Raw genomic sequence first — 18,202 nt, forward strand, 5'->3', positions numbered from 1 at the left:
GGAAGGGGAGAACAGGAATGTCCAAAAAAAGAAACGAAGGGACTATTTCTAAACAGTTCCATGCCTTGTTTCTCCCAGGGGACAATAATCATGCTAATGATGATGCTTATTTCATAGAGTCGTATGATGATTATATGAGTTTTTATGTTAAATGTTTAGAATAGAGCCTAACACATAAGTTATAGATGAGTATTAGCCAGTATTATTTCTACAGAAAATTTATGAAAAAAATTTATGAAAAATTTATGAAAAAAATTTATGAAAAATTTATGAAAAAATGAATGTAAACAGCAGTTGCCACTTAATATGTGTTAGCTTCCATTTCATGATAAACAAGCAGATTCTAATATAGATTTTTAAAATTATTAAAATAGCAGAGAAAAAGAAGCACTCTTGTCCTGCAAATAAATTTGTCCACACCGAGCATGATCCCAATCTGCAACATACTGTACATCTTTACTAACATGAAAGATGAGTTCTGTGCAGTATCCCTCAGAAACGAAGTCTTCAGGCTTCCTTTGAGTTCTGCGGGGAGATGGGATAGTCCTGCCTTTATGTGAAGGAGTTCCATCAACTCAGAAAACATATTCTAGTTAATGAAGGTGCTGATGTTCATGGATATACCCGGGTAGTGAATCAGTCCAGAGCCTCAGCCCCAGCTGGTTATTCTAAAGGTAGTATAGTGCCAGAATCTTTCAGGAGACAGACCAGGGGCCCTGGAGCCATTCTAGAAGAATAGAAAAGGGTTGGGTCAAACGGTACTGCTAGGTTCTTACAGTGACAAACTATCAAAATGGCAAACTATAAAAGTTTTCCTCCCTCCATCATCTGCATGCTCCCTTACCACATTTTCCACATGGATCAGGACGTCACACATGTATGTCAGCAAAAACAGGGAACAGAGAAAGCCCAGCACGTCTCAGTGCTCCTTGGCATTACAGTATAGTGGTATACTAACTTTTTCCCACAATTTGTCACACTATTTAGCCATTTTCACCAAGTGAATCACTAGATATGGGAATTCCGATTCTTGTGATTGGAGGTATTTCAGTGTTGCTTTGAGCAAAAGGAACAATGACCACAGCCCATAGAGCTGTGTCAATTTGGCTAGGCTACAGCTCCCAGTTATTTAATCAATCATTAGTCTAGGTGTTACTGTGAAGAGATTTTGCAGATGTAATGGAAGTCCCTGCTCAGTTGACTTTAGGTAAGGAAGAACATCCTGTATAAACTGGATGGGCCTGACTTAATTAATTAGAAAAGCCGTAAAAGCAGAGCTGAGGCTTCCCCAAAAGAGAGAAGTCCACTTGTGGAGAATAGCTTTAGCTCATACCTGTGGAATTCCAGTGTCCCGTGATCTTCCCTTTCTGACAGATTTACTCTCTTAGTCAGCTCACACAGTAGTTAGTGTAAACCAATTTCTTGTGTATTAGCTTACTAGACCTGCTATAACAAAATATCACAGAATGAGTGTTTTAGAAGAACAGAAATTTATTGTGTCACTGCTCTGGAGGCTAGACGTCCAAGATCAAGGTGTCGGCAGGGTTGATTCCTTCAGGGCTGTAAGGGAGAATTTGTTCCATGCCTCTCCCCTAGCTTCTGGTGGTTTGCTGGCAAACTTTGGTGTTCCTTGTCTTGTAGATGATGCATTACCCCAGTCTTTGCCTTCACGTTCCTATGATGTTATCCCTTTGTACGTGTCTCTCTCTGCTTCCACATTTCCCCTTTTATGAGGACACCAGTCGTATTGAATTAGGGCCCACACCAATGACCACATTTTAACTTGATTATGTCTCTAAAGACTCAATCTCAAAATAAGGTCATCCTGTGGTACTGGAGGTTAGGACTATAATATATCTTTTTGGAGTTCTCTGGTTGAACCCTGGATGATACATTCTGTGCATGTCTCTTGGTCACATTCCCCAGCATAGCTTACCAGAAGCATTGGGTTCTTCAGGTAGGACATTCCATGTATCCAGAAACACTGACTCATCTTCTGACCTGGAGATGTTTAAATCTGGGTATAAGCATAATACAGTCATTCAGTGCTTGGGACTTTTCAGAAAATTATTGTTAGAATTCTGGAGCTTCTCAGTCAGCTGAACTCTATGTGTATTTTAACTGAAAAGTAGAGTATTTTAACTATAACCTGGCTTTGCCATAAGTAGCTGCTTACTGCCTACTTGAGAAGCTGATAATTGACTTTGTGGGGTTTTGACAAAGTGCTCATGGGTGTGAGGGCTTGGAAAGGAGCTATGTAGCCCAGGTGTCCAGAGACTGGGGGTTGGTGAAGATATTTCGCATTGCAGAGCCCCTGTTATATGTTACATCCTTGCTTGTGGCCAAGCGTACCTTATCTGATTTAATCATCACTTCATTCTTACTAGGCGTCTATTATTATTCATCCGTTGTAAGATGGAAGAAAATGAATCTTAAATCACACATCTAGTGAGCATAGGCCAAAATTCAGACAAATAATTGATCCTCATTCTTTGTGGATTCTGTATTTGCAGATTCACCTACTCGCAAACTTTTATTTGTCTCTTAAAACCAGTATTCATGATACTTTCATGGTCACTCACGGACATTCATGAAAAATTTGTTACCTGATATATGTGTTCCTAGCTGAGATCTAATGAGGTGACACTCTACCTTCTTGTTTTGGCTCTCATGCTACAAACAGGTGCCCTTTCTGTGGTCTGTTCAGTGCCACACTTTTTGGGGGGAGGAGGGGGGTTTTGTAGTTTTGCTTTGTTTTTTGGTGATTTTGCTGTTTAAAATGACCCTAAATATAGTGCTAAAGTGCCATCTAGTGTTCGTTCCTAAGTGCAAGGAGGCTGTGATGTCCCTATGGAGAAAATGTGTGTGATAGATTAGCTTTGTTCAGGTACAAGTTAAAGTGGTATTGGCTGTGAGATCAGTGTTAATGTAGCAACAATATATATTAAACAAGGTGACTTTCCATAGAAACACACATAAAAACAGAGGCTCAAAGGAACCGAACCTTTTATCTCCTCCAGAAACAGTGGTTAAGTATTCACTAATTCAGTGTTTGTGGCAACTTAACAAATAGAACTGCTACAATTAGTAAGAATTGACTGGATCCATGTTGAGCTCTAAAGGCTGTACTTGATTACCACGTTATGAAGATGGGAATTGGGACCCAAGGACTTGGTGCTTCCTTCTTACCTGTTTCAGGAATGAAGGAGACTCTGGCTTGAAAGCCTTTGAAGGTCACATTTTCATCTGACTGAAAGCTGATGAGCATTATGCCAGAGGAGCTCAGCACAGGCTCAGGAACAACAAAGCCGCACAACCGAGCTGGTTCCGGCCCAGCCCAGGCAACACGTGGCCAGGGGGCCAGCAAATAACGTACCATTGGATAAAAGGAAAAAAAAAAATTGTCCTTTAGGTAACCGTTAGGAAATAAACTTTAATGGTGTATGTCACACCTTATTTTCAAAATAGAAAGGCAGTTTGCTTTTTTAAAAATACGTATTTAACCCCATCAACATTTCGATTGTTTGTCTCCCAAACACTCCTACTGGGAATGCCACTAGGGAATAGAGTTTAGCCACAGGGCTTATTTCAACAGCACTTTCCCTTTCTGACCCCTAGTTTGTGTGGGCCTTCCATATTTTTGTTCAAATGGTCCTTTAATTTTCCTTCACACTCTTCCAGCCCCTGACTTAGGAGAAGGAGGAGTGGCGGTGAGAGCATAGGGAGGGATGAGGTGGTGCAGGTGAGTGAAGGACCATTGAGCCAGATCCTTTTTAGTCCCCAAAAGGACTAGGTCCAAATGCAAACCAGGGAAGCCGATCCCCAGGGGAACACAAACCTATTTCCTTCTTCCTTTCTACATCCCTGTGTACTGTCACATAGTCACAAGTGCAGTCTCCATTTTCTTCTATTTCCATATTCTGAAAGGAAAGCTGAGAAGACTCAACATTACATCCCAGGTGAATAATAGGAACAAATTGCCTGATTTTGATTAAGCAGAGAAATTTGGATTGTTCAGCTTGTTCTGGAGTGTGACCTTAGATGAGAAAGTTAGTGGGGTGTTCGTGAGTGGGTTAAATTACTTAGGAAAAGATGCCATATCATAGGCTCCCAAACCTGCTTAGAAACCTCTACCAAATACAAGGTTGTAAGGGTGGGAAAATATGCACATATTTGGGCTCCCTAGCTCCCTCTTAGGAGGAGCAAAGAAACAACAAAGAACAATATTTGAGCAGTGTGATAGCACTGACCAATTGAGTATGAAGAGAAGAGCCATGAGCAATAGAGCTGATGACATAGGAGTTCAGATTTTACTTGTACATATGATGGGGATTCAGTGAAGCCTGAGTACTCGGCCAAAGACACAGGACTGCATGGATAGGACGGAAGTAGAGGCAAATGATTGTTAATGGTGAATAAAGTCATGGGGAAAGAGCCATGTCAGAAACAGAGTTCATTCAAATGCTTCTTAAACTCTTACTAAGATACTTTCTGGAAATAGACCCTTTTTTCTCAGAATCAATGGTATGCACGTAGTTATGACTTGTAATAATAATTTCCAAATTACTATCTTGAGTGAGGCCTGCAAGGTGATGCTGTCACTGACAGGATATGAGAACATCATTCCACTGATGCATTATTGAATATATATATATATAAATATATATATATATATATATATATATATATATATATATATATTTTTATTTCTTCCAGCTTTGGTATGCTCAGACTTTCAACTAAATTTGTCTTCATCTTCCTACCAGAAAATGCTCATACTTAAACTTTTATCCTCCATCACTAATAACAAATCTTCCCTTAATTCTATGTCCTCCCAAAATTTCTGCCTCAACTCTGGATTTCAGAAACTTTTAGAAAAAGATTTATGCTTATTTCCTCCGTGTCTTTTTCTCTCTCATTCATAAAACCTGTGTGATGTTGTTTCTGCTTCTAACATGACTTAACTTTTGTTTCAGACATCACCACCCCTACCTTCCCTCTATGGTTTAGTTGTCTACTCCAGTTATTCTACCTTTTTATTGGGGGATGAGGTGGGCATTGGACAATGAATGCTCAATCTTCCTCCTCTTTAAACTCTAACTTTGTGTAGTAAATCTACAGTATGGGCCACAGTTTTTCATTTATTTTTTATTGTTTTAAATTAAAAGCTCCATCTCCCGGACTGTCAACACCACCAATTCAATTCTCCTCCTAAGTCTCAGATCTCTTTTTGCCTCTTAAACATATGAGAACTTTGAGATCTTGTCTGCCTTTCTCTTCATCCCTTCTTTTCTACTCTGCTTTCTCTCCTTCATATATTCTCTTGCTTTCAATTATTAATCTCTCTGCAGGTGGCTCAGTAGTGTTTAATGAACAAGCAAACAAATAGTCACAAGCACTACGAGTAGAATGCTGGATAAACTCCATATTGTGATAGTCAAAGCTCTCTGTGTTTTGATCTCAGCTTCACCTGCCTCCCACCACCCCTTCCGGTACACGGTATGACTTTCACACTAGAGTTTCTCTGAACCTGTTCTGCATTGGTTCCACAGTGCTTGCTCTGTCCCCTCTGCATGAGGAGGCTCCATGATTTGGACCTCATCATCATTGACTTTTGTTAGCCATTGCTTACAAAATGTTTTGTTAGCAGTTTAATTAATTAAGAGAAATGCTTATTTCTAGAAGGGATTAGAGACTGACGAAACAGTTATCAGGTACAAATATTAAGACAGCACTTCAAGAAAAAGTTAATATTGCCATCTGGTGGTAAGTATGGGTAGTTATGGGGCAAAATAGGCTGGTCTGTTTATTCACTGATGTATCCCTGATACCAAGTACCTGGCACACAAGGCTCTCAATATGTATATATTAATACAGCAGTGAATAAATCAGATAAAAACCTCTGCTCTAATGGTGCTTATGTTTAAGTTATTTGGTGGAGGTACCATAGCAAAGTAAGGGTAACCAAAGTCAGTACCTTAATTAGGTAATGTTTGGGGGCTTGAAAAACCCAGTTACAGTCAGCCATGTCACTGTAGTCTTCAGGATAGTGAAGACTCTGTATGAGGCCTTCTTCAAAAAGGACAGTTAAGGAACTGCAACCTGAATCTGAAACACAAGGGAAAACATCCAAACAGCCAAGAAAAGAGGAATTTTTGTTTTTTCTCCTTTCGCTTAAAAATGATGCATGAATTGACTCTTCAGGGAAAGGCAACAAGAACAAAGAGGTTTGTGCACTGATTTTACAGAACTCATTATGCTCTCTCAGTTCACTTGTGTGTAGTAAGCAGGAGCAGAGGGAATGCCTGCAATCTGCATCTCGCTGGCCTTGTGCTCCTCCGCACTGTGGAGAGCCAAGTGGACCTTGGGAGGGAGTACCCTGCCCCTCACCTAATTCTTATGGGGCCTCAACTTCTACAGAAGGCCTGGATAGCGTGTGGTAAAAGTAAATGGTTTTACCAGGAAGGTAGTTTGGCTTAAGAGCTTTATAGGTGAGATTAAACCCAGTGGCATAATCTGTGGCATCAGAGATGAACTTCAGCCTTAAAGAGTTGGAGCCAATAAGAACTGATGAAGCAAGTCTTTCTCCACAGAATTTCCCTGCAACATAAGAAGATTCTTTGTTCAGAACGTAGAAAACAGCACCCATTAAAGGACTTAAGGAGAACAAAGCTTGTTGTGATAATGCAGGATCGTCTAAACCAGGTTTCTCAATCTTAGCACTACTGACATTTTGAACTGGAATGTTCTTTGTGTTCAGGCTGTCCTGTACATTGTGGAATGTTTTGTAGTATCCCTGGCCTTTAACTACTAGGTACCACTAGCACTCCCTCCAGCTGTGACAACCAAAAAAGCTTCTAAGACATTGATTGCCATGTGTCTCTTGGGGGGCAGAATCACCTCCAGTTAAGAACTACAGAACCTCTCTTTTTTTCCATTTCTGTTTCTTATATAGGTAACCTTTGTCTCCTACTCATGAGTATCCATTGGTATTTTCCTTCTTAGCTTGATGAGTCAGGTAAAGGTCATTTTCATGCCTGGAAAAGCAGCAAGCTGTCTGGGAGGCCCTGAGAGGTGATGTAGTATGTATGCATTGTATTCTTCATGGGCTCCAATCTGGCAAGTAAGTGTAAAAAGCCTGGTTCCATTGGAAGCCAGTATAGCAAATGAAATGCATTTGGCCTTACAGACATCACACAGGCTCAGATTCAGTTTTTTTCCACTGTCGTTTCTGAGTACCAAAAATTGGAGATAGGAAACATCTATACAGATGCCTCAGTGCCAGGCATATTGTAACCAGGCCCCATTGGGATCTCCTAGCACTAGGGTCCATTTGACAATGTGCAGATCCACTCACCAATAAGTCTGTCATCTAAAGAATATATTGACAGGTAATTGTGGTGACAAGACTCTGCATCCAATTGGGAGAAAATAAGTAACACATGCATTTCCTCTGATACCATCAGGGTCCAGACACACAGTCTGCAGGCAGATACATTGAGAGAGTATTATTTCTAGACAGAAAGTGGCTGTCACAGTCCAGTTAATGGGCACAACCAGACTGGAGGTGAGAGTCAGGAAAGGTGGTAGAGGGGGGCTGCTCACTGCTTGCTGTCATAATATAGGTAGGTGCTTTCTGGGAAGTGCAGCTCCCCCTCAGGCTCACTGATCACAGGATCTTGCTTGCTGCAAGAGGCTGGGAGGAAAAGACAAGAATCAGACTAACAATGATTGCAAGTCACAACAGCCCTAGTTTTCTGGAACCTGTACAGACACTGGAACCTCCTTGTTCTTCATTATACATGCTTCCTTTTTTCACAGAATCTTTTCCTTGGCTCTATTCTTTTTTGATGCCTTATTCTTTTTTGTTCTTTTTAGATCTTGCTTAATTTAACCTCAAGATTCTATGATTTCTTCTTTTTTGCTCTTCTTTCTCTGACCCTATAATTCCATTCTATAAATACAGGTAGTTCCCAGGTTCAATCCTTAGTTTTCATCTCTCTACAGAGCCCTCTAACCAGTCTCATTCAACTGCCTCCTAGATATCTCCCCTTAAACTTAACATGCTACAAATGAAATTTTTTTGGGTGTGCAGAAGTGCTTCTGTTTCTGTCCTTTCCTTAGTCTTTCATGCTTAAAACTTAGGTACCCTCCTTGCTTCCTCTCTCTCCCTCCCCATCCTTTGTCTAAGTGACTACTAAGTCCTAATTTGTCTTGTTTCTATTCTCTACTTTTCATTCTCTGGCCATTGCCCCAAGTCAAGCCTTCATTTTTTGACTTGAACTATCTTCATCATTTGATATCTGTCTTTTGGTAAGGATGATTCCTTGAGCTGGAAAATTTTTCTTTACCTGTATATCATTTCTACCTAATGAAATTCTACTCATTCTTTGACTTTTATGTTTCAGCTTACAAGATCTGTGCTCCAAAGCCTCTCCCCTGTATGCCTCCCCCCCAAAAGCAGCTGTCCATTGCTCTGAGCTCTCGGGATACTCTTTTTATACTTTTTTTTTTTTTTGTAGGTAGTTCCACAGACTCACAGAACCACTGAAAATTTGAGCTTAAGATGCCTTAGAGGCCATCTGGTTCAAACTATTTTCTTTATAGATGAGGAAACTGAAGTCCAGAGGTAGGACAGAGCTTGCCAAAGTCACAGAGAATTCATTGCAGACTTGCAGTGTAACACTGGGGTGAGTCCCCTGGGTAGATAAGGATACTTTTAGGGTAAGGTGTGTAGCATATTGACCATATCAGCTCCACCTCACTCTCCTTCCTCGAATCTCTGATCCAGAGCAAGGATTTGGCACATGTTTGCTGAATTGAGATGGAGCTCTAGGTTGACAAGATGTGAAATGGAAGGGAATCTAGGCCTCCAGCAGGGTGAGGGACTGCCCTGACTGGAAGGAAATGGCTGCTCTGAGTCGTGGTTTTATACCTAGTGAGTGAGGACAGCTCTTTCAGAGGAAGACTTTTGATTATAAAGGGAAACAATATTCAGAAATGCTAGATATTAATTCATGCTCCTGGGTGAGCAGGCTGGAGAAATACCTACCTCTCAAGCTCTTTCTCCACTTCCCTGGGAAAGAAAAAGAAAGATGTGCGTCAAGGTTTGTGGTGTCCTAAATATTTCAAGAAGTTAGCATCTCCCTGGCTTAGAAGTGCAGAGATTTTTAAGTCAGTATGCAACCAGTGAAAATCTGATCTGTGGAAAGACTAGCAAGGATGAATTGACACAGCAGGAAAGTGGGCTTGGTGTTTTGAGGAGATGATTTCAGTGCTGTTAGTATGTAGGCAAATTAAAAAACAGGCAATGATTAGGTTACACAGAGCAAGAAGAGGTCATCAGTTTACATGAGAAGGGAGGCTGAAGATGGAAGTAACTCACCCACAACTACAAAAGAATTGCTGGGATAGCTACAAATTGAACTGAGGGCTCAAATACCTGCCACTGGTCCATACACTTAAAAACAAACTCAAGTTCTTACTGAACTAATTTGAATTAACTCTTTTGGGGAAGAGTAGAAGCCCTACTGGAGTTGGAAGTCACCAGTTAAGAAAACAAGTTTGATTTGAAGATAGAAATGAACTGTCAGTTAACTCATTGGTCAGTCTAGTTAGTATAAGGGTACACGTAAACCCAGGCCTTTTCAGACTTATGGCACCTGGGTCTATGCCAGGCCTTCTTAGGCATTACTAACACTTTGGGCTGCATCATTCTTTGTCGTGGGGGCTGTCTTGTGCATTGTAGGAGACTTAGTATCATTAATGGCTCTTACCCACTAGATATTAGTGTCACTCCCATCCCCAAGTTGTGACAACCCAAAATGTCTCCGGACATTGTCTCCTAGAAGGCAAAATTTCCCCTGGTTGATAACCACTGATATATACCATAGGTTGCTGAATCTTGCTGGCACAGTTGAGAAGAAAGTTGTGAAAACATATCACCAGCTGAGATAGTTTAAAGAATTTGACAAAGTCTAAGATGAATATATACGTTCATGTTTCATTGAATATTTGTCTGCTGTACCACACACCGTATTTTACTTATTTTATACTTAGTACATATCACAATCCTTATGTGCTACTCCAAGAATAGAAGTAGAGCCTGCCTACTCAGTGGTTCTGATTTGCCTGAACTCTGCTGGTGGTCTCTCTGACTCTAGCTTCTTGATCTTACATGCTAGCTTTATTACCAGTTTGGATGTGTTTGTGGATCCAGGGAAGCACTCTACTAAGATCTGTGAAGATCCCAGGAGATCCTTGATCATCTTTCTGTACATTGTTTCTCCATCCTCGACCACAGCCCAAACCCCAGGAAGTCACACCAGCGAGAGTCCAAGCCCCTTTCTTATTCTGGCACATGAGGGAACCTCCTGAATCTCCCTGTTGGTGGAAAAAGCTTCTGTTACCATCATGGTCAGTGTCTGTGCCCAAAAATGTCACTTTCCCCCCCCATAAAGATGCTAGGTGAGGATCAAAGATATTTCTTCTAACAATGTAGGCTCTGGGACCTAGAGGAACAGGCAAGCATCCAATCCTCAAATATCATTGGTGCCTATCAGTTCCACCTTTTCCTTCCTCATCCTAGGCTTTCATGAAACACCAGGCTTTCTTCCTTCTGTCTCATCCTGCAGGCTCAGAGAAGTCTTGCCCTGTAGTAAAATTGATCTCAGTTCTTGGTCAGCAGGAGGGATGGAGGAAAAGTAAAGTTCCTGTTTTACATAAACTGGAAGGCTCTAATTAGGAAAGAGCCGGCTGTTCTTCAGAGATGGAGGACCCTGAGTTCATTATTGGTATTATCTGTTATTTGGTCTTTTGGAAAAAGTGGAAGACCTCTAAATTCACACTTCCTGATGTAAAGAAGTTATTTAAACTGTTCCTTTTTATGACTCAACCTCCCCTGTCACTCTTGACCCTTCTTTCCAGAGTCCAACCTTACCCACAGTCTTCTTTCAGCCCCTCACATGATGATGACAAACTGAGGGGAGCCTTGCCTGGGACCCGTCAGCCCAGCTGCTCCCTCCTACCTGACATGCATCTCTCCCTCCGTCTGGGAAGCCTGTGCAGAGAAAGGTCTGTCCACTAATGGGTTTCTTTAGGGTTAACAGAGCTGCCACACACTCCTTCCGAGTCAAAATGGGCAAATTCACTTCCTGCAAGACTTGAGGGAGGATGCCATCTAGAAAACACAGAGATGAGAGCCCCAGCAAGGTACTTCTTACCCTTTCTGAGTCGAAGATGCTCTATTCAGGCTTGTGTCTTTTAGAAAGACCTGAAATTCTGAATACAGTGTGATATCCTCTATTTTAAAAATGTTTACACAATTAAAAAAAAAAAACATTGAAAAGCCTATTTTCTGATTTCCCACCAGGAAGTTCTAACATCTGATTAAGGGTAGAGGCACAGAAGTTCTTACCTTCAGTCAGGCGGCCCCAGCCTGCAGTTTTACAAATCAGTCCAGCCTTGAATCGTTCCCCTGGCTCTGGAAGACACATGGGCCCCACAGACTGGCCTGAAAAAAAAAAAGAAAAAAGAGCAGGTAGGGCATGGAGGAGAGGATACCAGAAGCCACTCAACCAATTGGCATCCAGGCAATTTCCCCAAGACCTAGAGTTGTGATATCACTGCCTGGCATTTCTAGGGGTCACTTGTTAAGACAAAGAAACACCTCCCTAACTCTACATAGTCCTGAATCTGAAGGTACAAGCAAAAAGGGTTTCAGGTAGGGGACCCTCCACCCCAAATCCCTGTTTCAAATCAACCCAGAAATGTTGGGCATAACATATACTCTAGGGAATATGCTATGGAACAGAAATTTTGGAGAGCATGGGATCATTCAGAGTGAGCCTGCAATGTTTACCAAAATGGAAGGTGCCAGCCATCTTCAAAAGAGCAATGTCATAGTCCATTGGTTTCTTTCTGGAGAAATGTGGGTGTATGATGATGCTTTCAACGGTGAGGGTTTGCTCTCCTGGCTCCATATGACTCAAATCATGTTTCCCAGCAGTAACATTCAAAGTTGATGCAATGTTTCTATTAAGAGAGAGCAATAACATGGATTCCTTTCTTTGAGCCTGAATACAGTTGTAATGGTTGCTGAACTAGACTCTTAAAGTGACGTGGGTGGATAATGGTGTGTGTGTGTGTGTGAGAGAGAGAGAGAGAGAGAGAAAGAGAAAGAGAGAAAGAGAAAGAAAAGGAGGGAGAGAAGGAGAGGGGCATGCTGCTGAACAGAGAAAAAATAGTAAAAATGCAGAGGTTCTCAGTTTGGTACTAAAATGTGGCCTCATGGAGTCAATGACATAATAAATTGCAGTGTTATTTGTAAAATGTCTAAAGATGTATATACATTGTAATTTAGGGGTCTAAAGCTATAGTGGACTTTATTCAGCTATCCTTGGTGGTTGGCCTGGCTTCACTATCAGTGAGATTCTTTGAGAATTATTTGTGATTCTGACTACATTTGTGATTCTGACTACATCAGAGATTTAATAAATAATGTATCTTGTGAAAGACATAATAGCACCATAACTCCGGTGTCCCAGAGAGCATGCACTCTGTGGGCTTTGGGATTGATTACAGCAATGGGAAGTGGGGAATCTTCTCCTGACCTCCTTTATGTTTGTTGTTTAAAGACTTGGTGTGGCATGGGAAAGACCATTCTATTCCCGTCTTTCTGAGCAAAGTTATCTGACAGGAACTTGGTGTGATGAATTGAGATGGATTAAGAACTTTGGCTTTGCCATCTTTTGGGAAGTGATGATTTTACAAAAAATTAAAATGGCATCATTTTCTTTTGTATACTTTCCTGGCTCTTCCCTGGCTCCTGGCTATATTAGGTACCTAACCTAATACATAGCAACTCTAGCCTAACCACCTGCCACATTGCAATGAAATTATCAGTCGACTCTTCTTTAGACTGTCAATTCTCTGAGAGCAGGAATTGTGTCTTACTCATCTTTGTATCTTTGGTGTCCACTAATGTCTAGCACCAAGTAAATATCCAACAGATATTTACAGATTTGAAATACTGTAGCCTAGAGAGTACCAAGAGTACTGGCAACAATAGAACATTTAGAGCACACAGGAAAGTGGATTAAGGATGGACATTATCATATTGAGGCTCATAGAGGCAGGGTCAATACAAAAGAAGATATGGAAGCCTTCTTTTTGTTTTACTGGCTTCCTTTTGTTTTCTTTTATCCATTTCTTAAGATGTATAATGAACTGCATGATTATTTTTCACTGAAATCTAAGAAAACTGAGAGAGAACTTTCTCACAAATACATCTTTCTGATACTTTTTTTTCTCACTTGGATTTATTCTTTATTAACTTCAATTCATTTTAAACTATTCTACTCCTGCAAGGGATGCATGTTTTCTATGAAATTGAGTACCCTCTACTGATATCACTGAGCCCTATTTGTGTTATGCAGTAAAGATGTTCTCCCACTAAAGCATACATCACACAGTCCCCATTTTAAAGAGTTACTGCTGATGATTCCAAGGGAGAAGAAGGGCAGTCTGACCTTTACTCATAGGCTAGGCCTTCCCCTACCTGTTTGCCACGCAGTGAGCAGCTGTAATCACCCACTGTGGAGAGATGATAGTCCCACCGCAAATATGCTTCTGCCTTCGTTTCAGAGACACCTGAAGTGCAAAGACCTTAAATAGGAGCAAGTTAATTACCTGGGGTCCCCCATAACCTGGACGTTGAGCATATTCTGAAAAATAAACCCAGGTAAATGCCAGAGATTATAGACTGTGAAGGAGTAAAACCTATCACACTATAACTCAAAAAAAAAAAAAAATGCCATACTGGAACCAGAACATTCCCAACCCTGGTTCACAGGGGAGGTAGTTAATTTCAGATGTTTGTCTCTACGGTTTCAGTAGAATCGATAGTAAACATTGTTGGTGTTTATTTACTTATTTTTATACTACTGTTAACTCATACTGTTACTCTAACAATATGAACCATATCTGTGAATAAGGAGAAAGAGAAAGAAGCATAAGATAATAGCAGAATCCAGACGAACAGGTTTGAGAGAAAGGCAAGGTGAGGTCCAAAGGAGTCTTTCATCACATGTGTCAATTTCTCCAAGCCTCTTCAAGAAATAATCTGGACCCACTATTTTCTAATACTCTTAACTGTTCAACTGCTACAGATTCTTCAAGTCTATTTTTTAATCTACTTCTGCAGTATACTTTCTGTGTTCGGTTTATCCTGTTCATGATACTTAATTAAATACTGTAAAATGACTTACAGGGTAGACATAAATACTGTTAATTCCATTGTTGGAATTAGAAAAGAAGCAATTTATTAGAATTTTCCCCTTTTTGACCAAAAATTATCCAATGAGCAATTGAAAAAAATAATACAGGGTAAAGGCTAATAGAATAAAGAGCAAGGAAGTCAGTGAGTCTCACCCGACTATGTTTTGAATGTGGACTTCTTAATCAACTTGCCAACCAGTTGATCGAGTAAGCAACTGATGAGTCACTTCTACAACTAGGTAATTAATTCAACAACCCACTGAACACAAACTCAACCAACCAACCATTACCAAATATCTGCTGACCTAAAAGTTAATATAATTGAGTCAAGAAAAGTAAAAACGAAGAGCTGTCACTCTACTTGCAAAATTAAGTGGCAAGAATACAACATGGCTCCCTGGCTAAAGAATGTTGGGAGACTTTCAAAGACAATAAATGTAAACACCATTGGATAGGGCAGGAGCACAAAGGCATTTTTATGGCATGGGAGGACCAGGAAATTAGATTGTCAGAATTCTAGGACATTAGCTACTAAGAAGGAAGGCAGTACTCTTGACTATTCCCCAAAGGTCCTATGGCATAGGTACAAGTCTTACACCTCAGACTCAGACGTAAAGTAGATGGATATGACACCTTTGACTTCCCTGGTCATCTTTAACTGTAGTGAGATAAGTATATTTTAAGTATATTTATTGAATCAAAGAGTTATTTTTTAAGTTGTAAATTTAAGTTTTTCAAATTCTCAAAGTGGAATTTTTATCTCAGGGGTTGAAAGTTTGGGATGGCAGTTCCAGTTTTTGGAACAAGCCAATAATGTGTACAACAATTCTGAACACAACTTTTCTGGAGCTGAACTTGTACACGTTATGAGGGCTCTGTATCCTTACACACACTTGTGAGATCTCTGGTAACGAGTTAGGCAGAATGGAGTGCACTGATGAGTAGCATGTGATTCAAGGAGATCCAAACCTGAGATAGCTCATAGTTCACCCACCAGAGAATGTTCTCTGAGACTCACCTGCCATGGGTAGGAGCCCTTTTCCACTTGGCTTCCCCCAACAATGCGACTGAAAATGTGAAAGTAGTTCCAAGGCCGTGCCTTCACCACACTCTGCCCACAAGTGGGAGCTGAGAAAATAAAAGACAAAAATTTAATGAGTATATAGCTCCTAAGACTGACAGGTACAGGAAACTCTCCTGAGCAAGAAAAAACTGTCGACGTGGATCATGTATAAATATTACAAAATGGCTTTAAGGTAATTGTGAGATTTGCACTACAAAGGATTGTTCAGCTTTTGTCACCCTGAGCATGCATATCATGAAAAGATCTACCTTTCTGATAAGAAGATTATGAGTCTCAGATTTAGATCTCCAGTGGGTTAGCAAGAATGCAGCCCCTTTTGGGATTTGGTCCCTTAGAGGCTCCCGACAGCACTCTGTATATCTATGAAATGTGTTACATGTATTATGGTTACTTCTATGTGTTTCAGCCTAACTAGAATGTGGACTCCTCAAAGTAGGAACTTAGTCTTAGGAGTACCTACATCTATACTATCTAGCATCTAGCACAGTTCCTCAATTAATTCACTGAGTGGATGATGCCATAGTTTGCCTTAGACTGTAATTGTGTGTACATCTTCTCCTCTGCTGCACCCAGGGGAATGAGTCTGAGACCAGGGTCTGTAATGCCTGGCACAGTCAGATATTGAATTTAATTCTCTATTAGGGTGGAATGTGGCAGGTTGTTCAAGGAGAGTATAATGAAGACTGTGTCCTGATTCACACACCAGTCTAGTGTTAGAAGGGTTGTCAGGTCATAGAAGAAATAACTCTTTAGTCTTTGGGGAAAAGACTTCCTCCCTGAAAAAGTTGCATTTACTTACTTATCTTGAATTTATTTTTTAATCCTCAGAGAAGGGATGAGTTAGATTAAAGATGTTTATAACTGCCTTGTAATTCAGGGATGGTACTTCTTCTGTGCCCACCGTAGATCATTCTTTTGTACATGTTTTTTAGGAAAGTCTAGAAAGCTCTGCCTCATAATCACCCTACTTCTTTACCTAACTGAGCCATCTAATATTTATTTTTCAACTTGGAGATCACCTCAGTTGAGAAGTCTTACTTGATTTCCTCAAAATGTGTTTTAAGTGTCTCTCCTCTGGATTATGTTGTACTTCCTCTTTTATAGTTTTATAGCTATATTATGATAATGAATTGTTTGTCTCCCTCATTGGACTGTGAGCTACTTGAGTTAAAAAAAAAAAAAAACAACGATGTCCTATTCATCTCTGTATTTACAAGATTTAGCACAATTCCTAGCATAAGAGTGGACACTTGGAAAAGTTGAACAAATGGTTTTTCTTGAAAAGGCAATGTTGAGAACATGATTATTTAGATTGATACGTTAAAATATATAAAGTTCTTTCAAATCACTTCTCATTTAACCGCCCATTGTATGCCTGCAAATCAAGTACTATTACCCCCACTTTACAGATGAGAAAACAAAGAATCAAAGAAGCGAACAGCTAGTTAATGGCAAAGCACGGAAGGAACACTAAGCCTTTTGATTCTAAACCCAGTGCAGCCATGACATTGGAGCATAAGCTTATTGTCTAACTATTTCAGCTGAATGAATCAAAAATACCTTATCTTTTTTTTTTTTTTCAAAAAGAAAAAACTCACAGAAAACATGCTGATTTTTAGGGTTGGCACAAAATATGGAGAATCCTGCCAGGAACTGTTCTCAACTTATGTTACTGGAGGAAAAAAAAAGACCTTTTATAATACACTACAATGAACATACTTCCTATTTCCCAGCAAGCCAGTTTTCCAAAATAGTACAGATGCTTCCAAATTTATGCTGATTTCCAGAATTTGTTCCATGAAAGAGGATGGGATTGTGTCATGTGTCCAAATAAGTAAACAATCCTAGTTTTCCCCAGATCAGCACAACTTGTCCAAGTTACGTTCTATAAATGTTTTGCCTGGCTTCACATGCTGATTTCAGGAGAAAAGTCCAAAATAATTACATGAAAAACAACTAGATCTCTAAATACATTTGCTTCTCTTGTTTTCCCCAAAGAAAATGGAGTGAAGTTATGATGCTCATTGCCAGCAAAGGTTATTCCTTCAGGCAAAAGTAATTATAGAGTTTATTTGGAACTTACCTTTGGAAAGAGAGAGATTTGCAGATTTACCTTGTTCCAAACAGATCATTCCAAGTAGTAAAATCAGGTTATTCCTGCTCATAAGCATTTTGAGACTCAATTTTCCCCTGAAATGCTAAAGAGACCAAAGAGAACCAAAATGGAAAGCTTTGTGAGACCAGCAATAAGCCAATTTAAAAGAAGATTATTCATTAACCAAGACTTGAGGCATTCAGCCATGTTCATATGATGTTTCTGAATGTGGTTTCTTGCAAAGATCTTTGAAAGATGTGGGAGTCAACCACGGAAGCATAGTCTTGAGCGAGTGCTATTACCTGTCCCATCACACCCACATCAATCTATTGCTTCAGGCTAGCGAAGTGGTTTGTGTCTAAGGTTTTCATTTGCAAACATTACTTGCTTCTTAGCACAAGTTACTGCTTTCTACAGCAGGATCGAATGTCAAAGCTGTCCTTGTTTACAAGGATAGATTTTCCTACATGCTTGCAAACTACCTGTCAGAATATGCTAAAACATTTTTTTTTCCTAATGTAAATGAATAATTATAACCATGTGTTAGAGAAAGAGAGGAAAGATAATTTGGTATCACACTCAGGAGGTCATGCCCGTTAGACAGTCGTTTAGGATACTGTTCATTGGGGGCATTTGTGAATGCATTCTCACTATTTTTTTTGTATTTATAGAAGGCAAACCTAAATCTCCTTTACTTCTATAGCTGGTAAATGATGTGGCCTGGGGAGCTGACTCTGATTATGTAC

The 18,202-nt window shown here is 40.0% G+C and overlaps 1 protein-coding gene across 1 annotated transcript; it reads right to left on the minus strand.

The window, feature by feature from the left end:
* Window positions 1-695: 695 nt before the first annotated feature.
* Window positions 696-17,532, minus strand: OVCH2 (ovochymase 2). Its single transcript, XM_016123050.2, has 16 exons — window positions 17,445-17,532; window positions 15,296-15,405; window positions 13,559-13,650; window positions 11,861-12,033; window positions 11,417-11,512; window positions 11,028-11,179; window positions 10,194-10,383; window positions 9,053-9,076; window positions 7,606-7,696; window positions 7,358-7,482; window positions 6,460-6,600; window positions 5,978-6,108; window positions 3,839-3,932; window positions 3,190-3,321; window positions 1,937-2,017; window positions 696-727 (listed from the first exon to the last, which is right to left on the minus strand). The coding sequence occupies exons 1-16, from the start codon at window positions 17,530-17,532 to the stop codon at window positions 696-698; spliced, it is 1,752 nt and encodes a 583-aa protein (XP_015978536.2).
* Window positions 17,533-18,202: the final 670 nt, after the last annotated feature.

This window comes from Rousettus aegyptiacus, unplaced genomic scaffold (genome assembly GCF_014176215.1).
Source record: "Rousettus aegyptiacus isolate mRouAeg1 unplaced genomic scaffold, mRouAeg1.p scaffold_m13_p_5, whole genome shotgun sequence".
In the NCBI taxonomy this organism is placed as follows: Eukaryota; Metazoa; Chordata; class Mammalia; order Chiroptera; family Pteropodidae; genus Rousettus; species Rousettus aegyptiacus.

What these genes read in the sequence shown, in the direction of transcription:
- OVCH2 (XM_016123050.2), bottom strand. Translation starts at nt 17,532, where the DNA reads ATGCTTATGAGCAGGAATAACCTGATTTTACTACTTGGAATGATCTGT. An exon ending in AAATCTCTCTCTTTCCAAAG is followed by an intron (nt 15,406 to 17,444) that starts GTAAGTTCCAAA and finishes TTATTTTCTCAG; the next exon opens with CTCCCACTTGTGGGCAGAGT. An exon ending in TTTAGATGACAGACTTATTG is followed by an intron (nt 6,601 to 7,357) that starts GTGAGTGGATCT and finishes CTTATGTTGCAG; the next exon opens with GGAAATTCTGTGGAGAAAGA.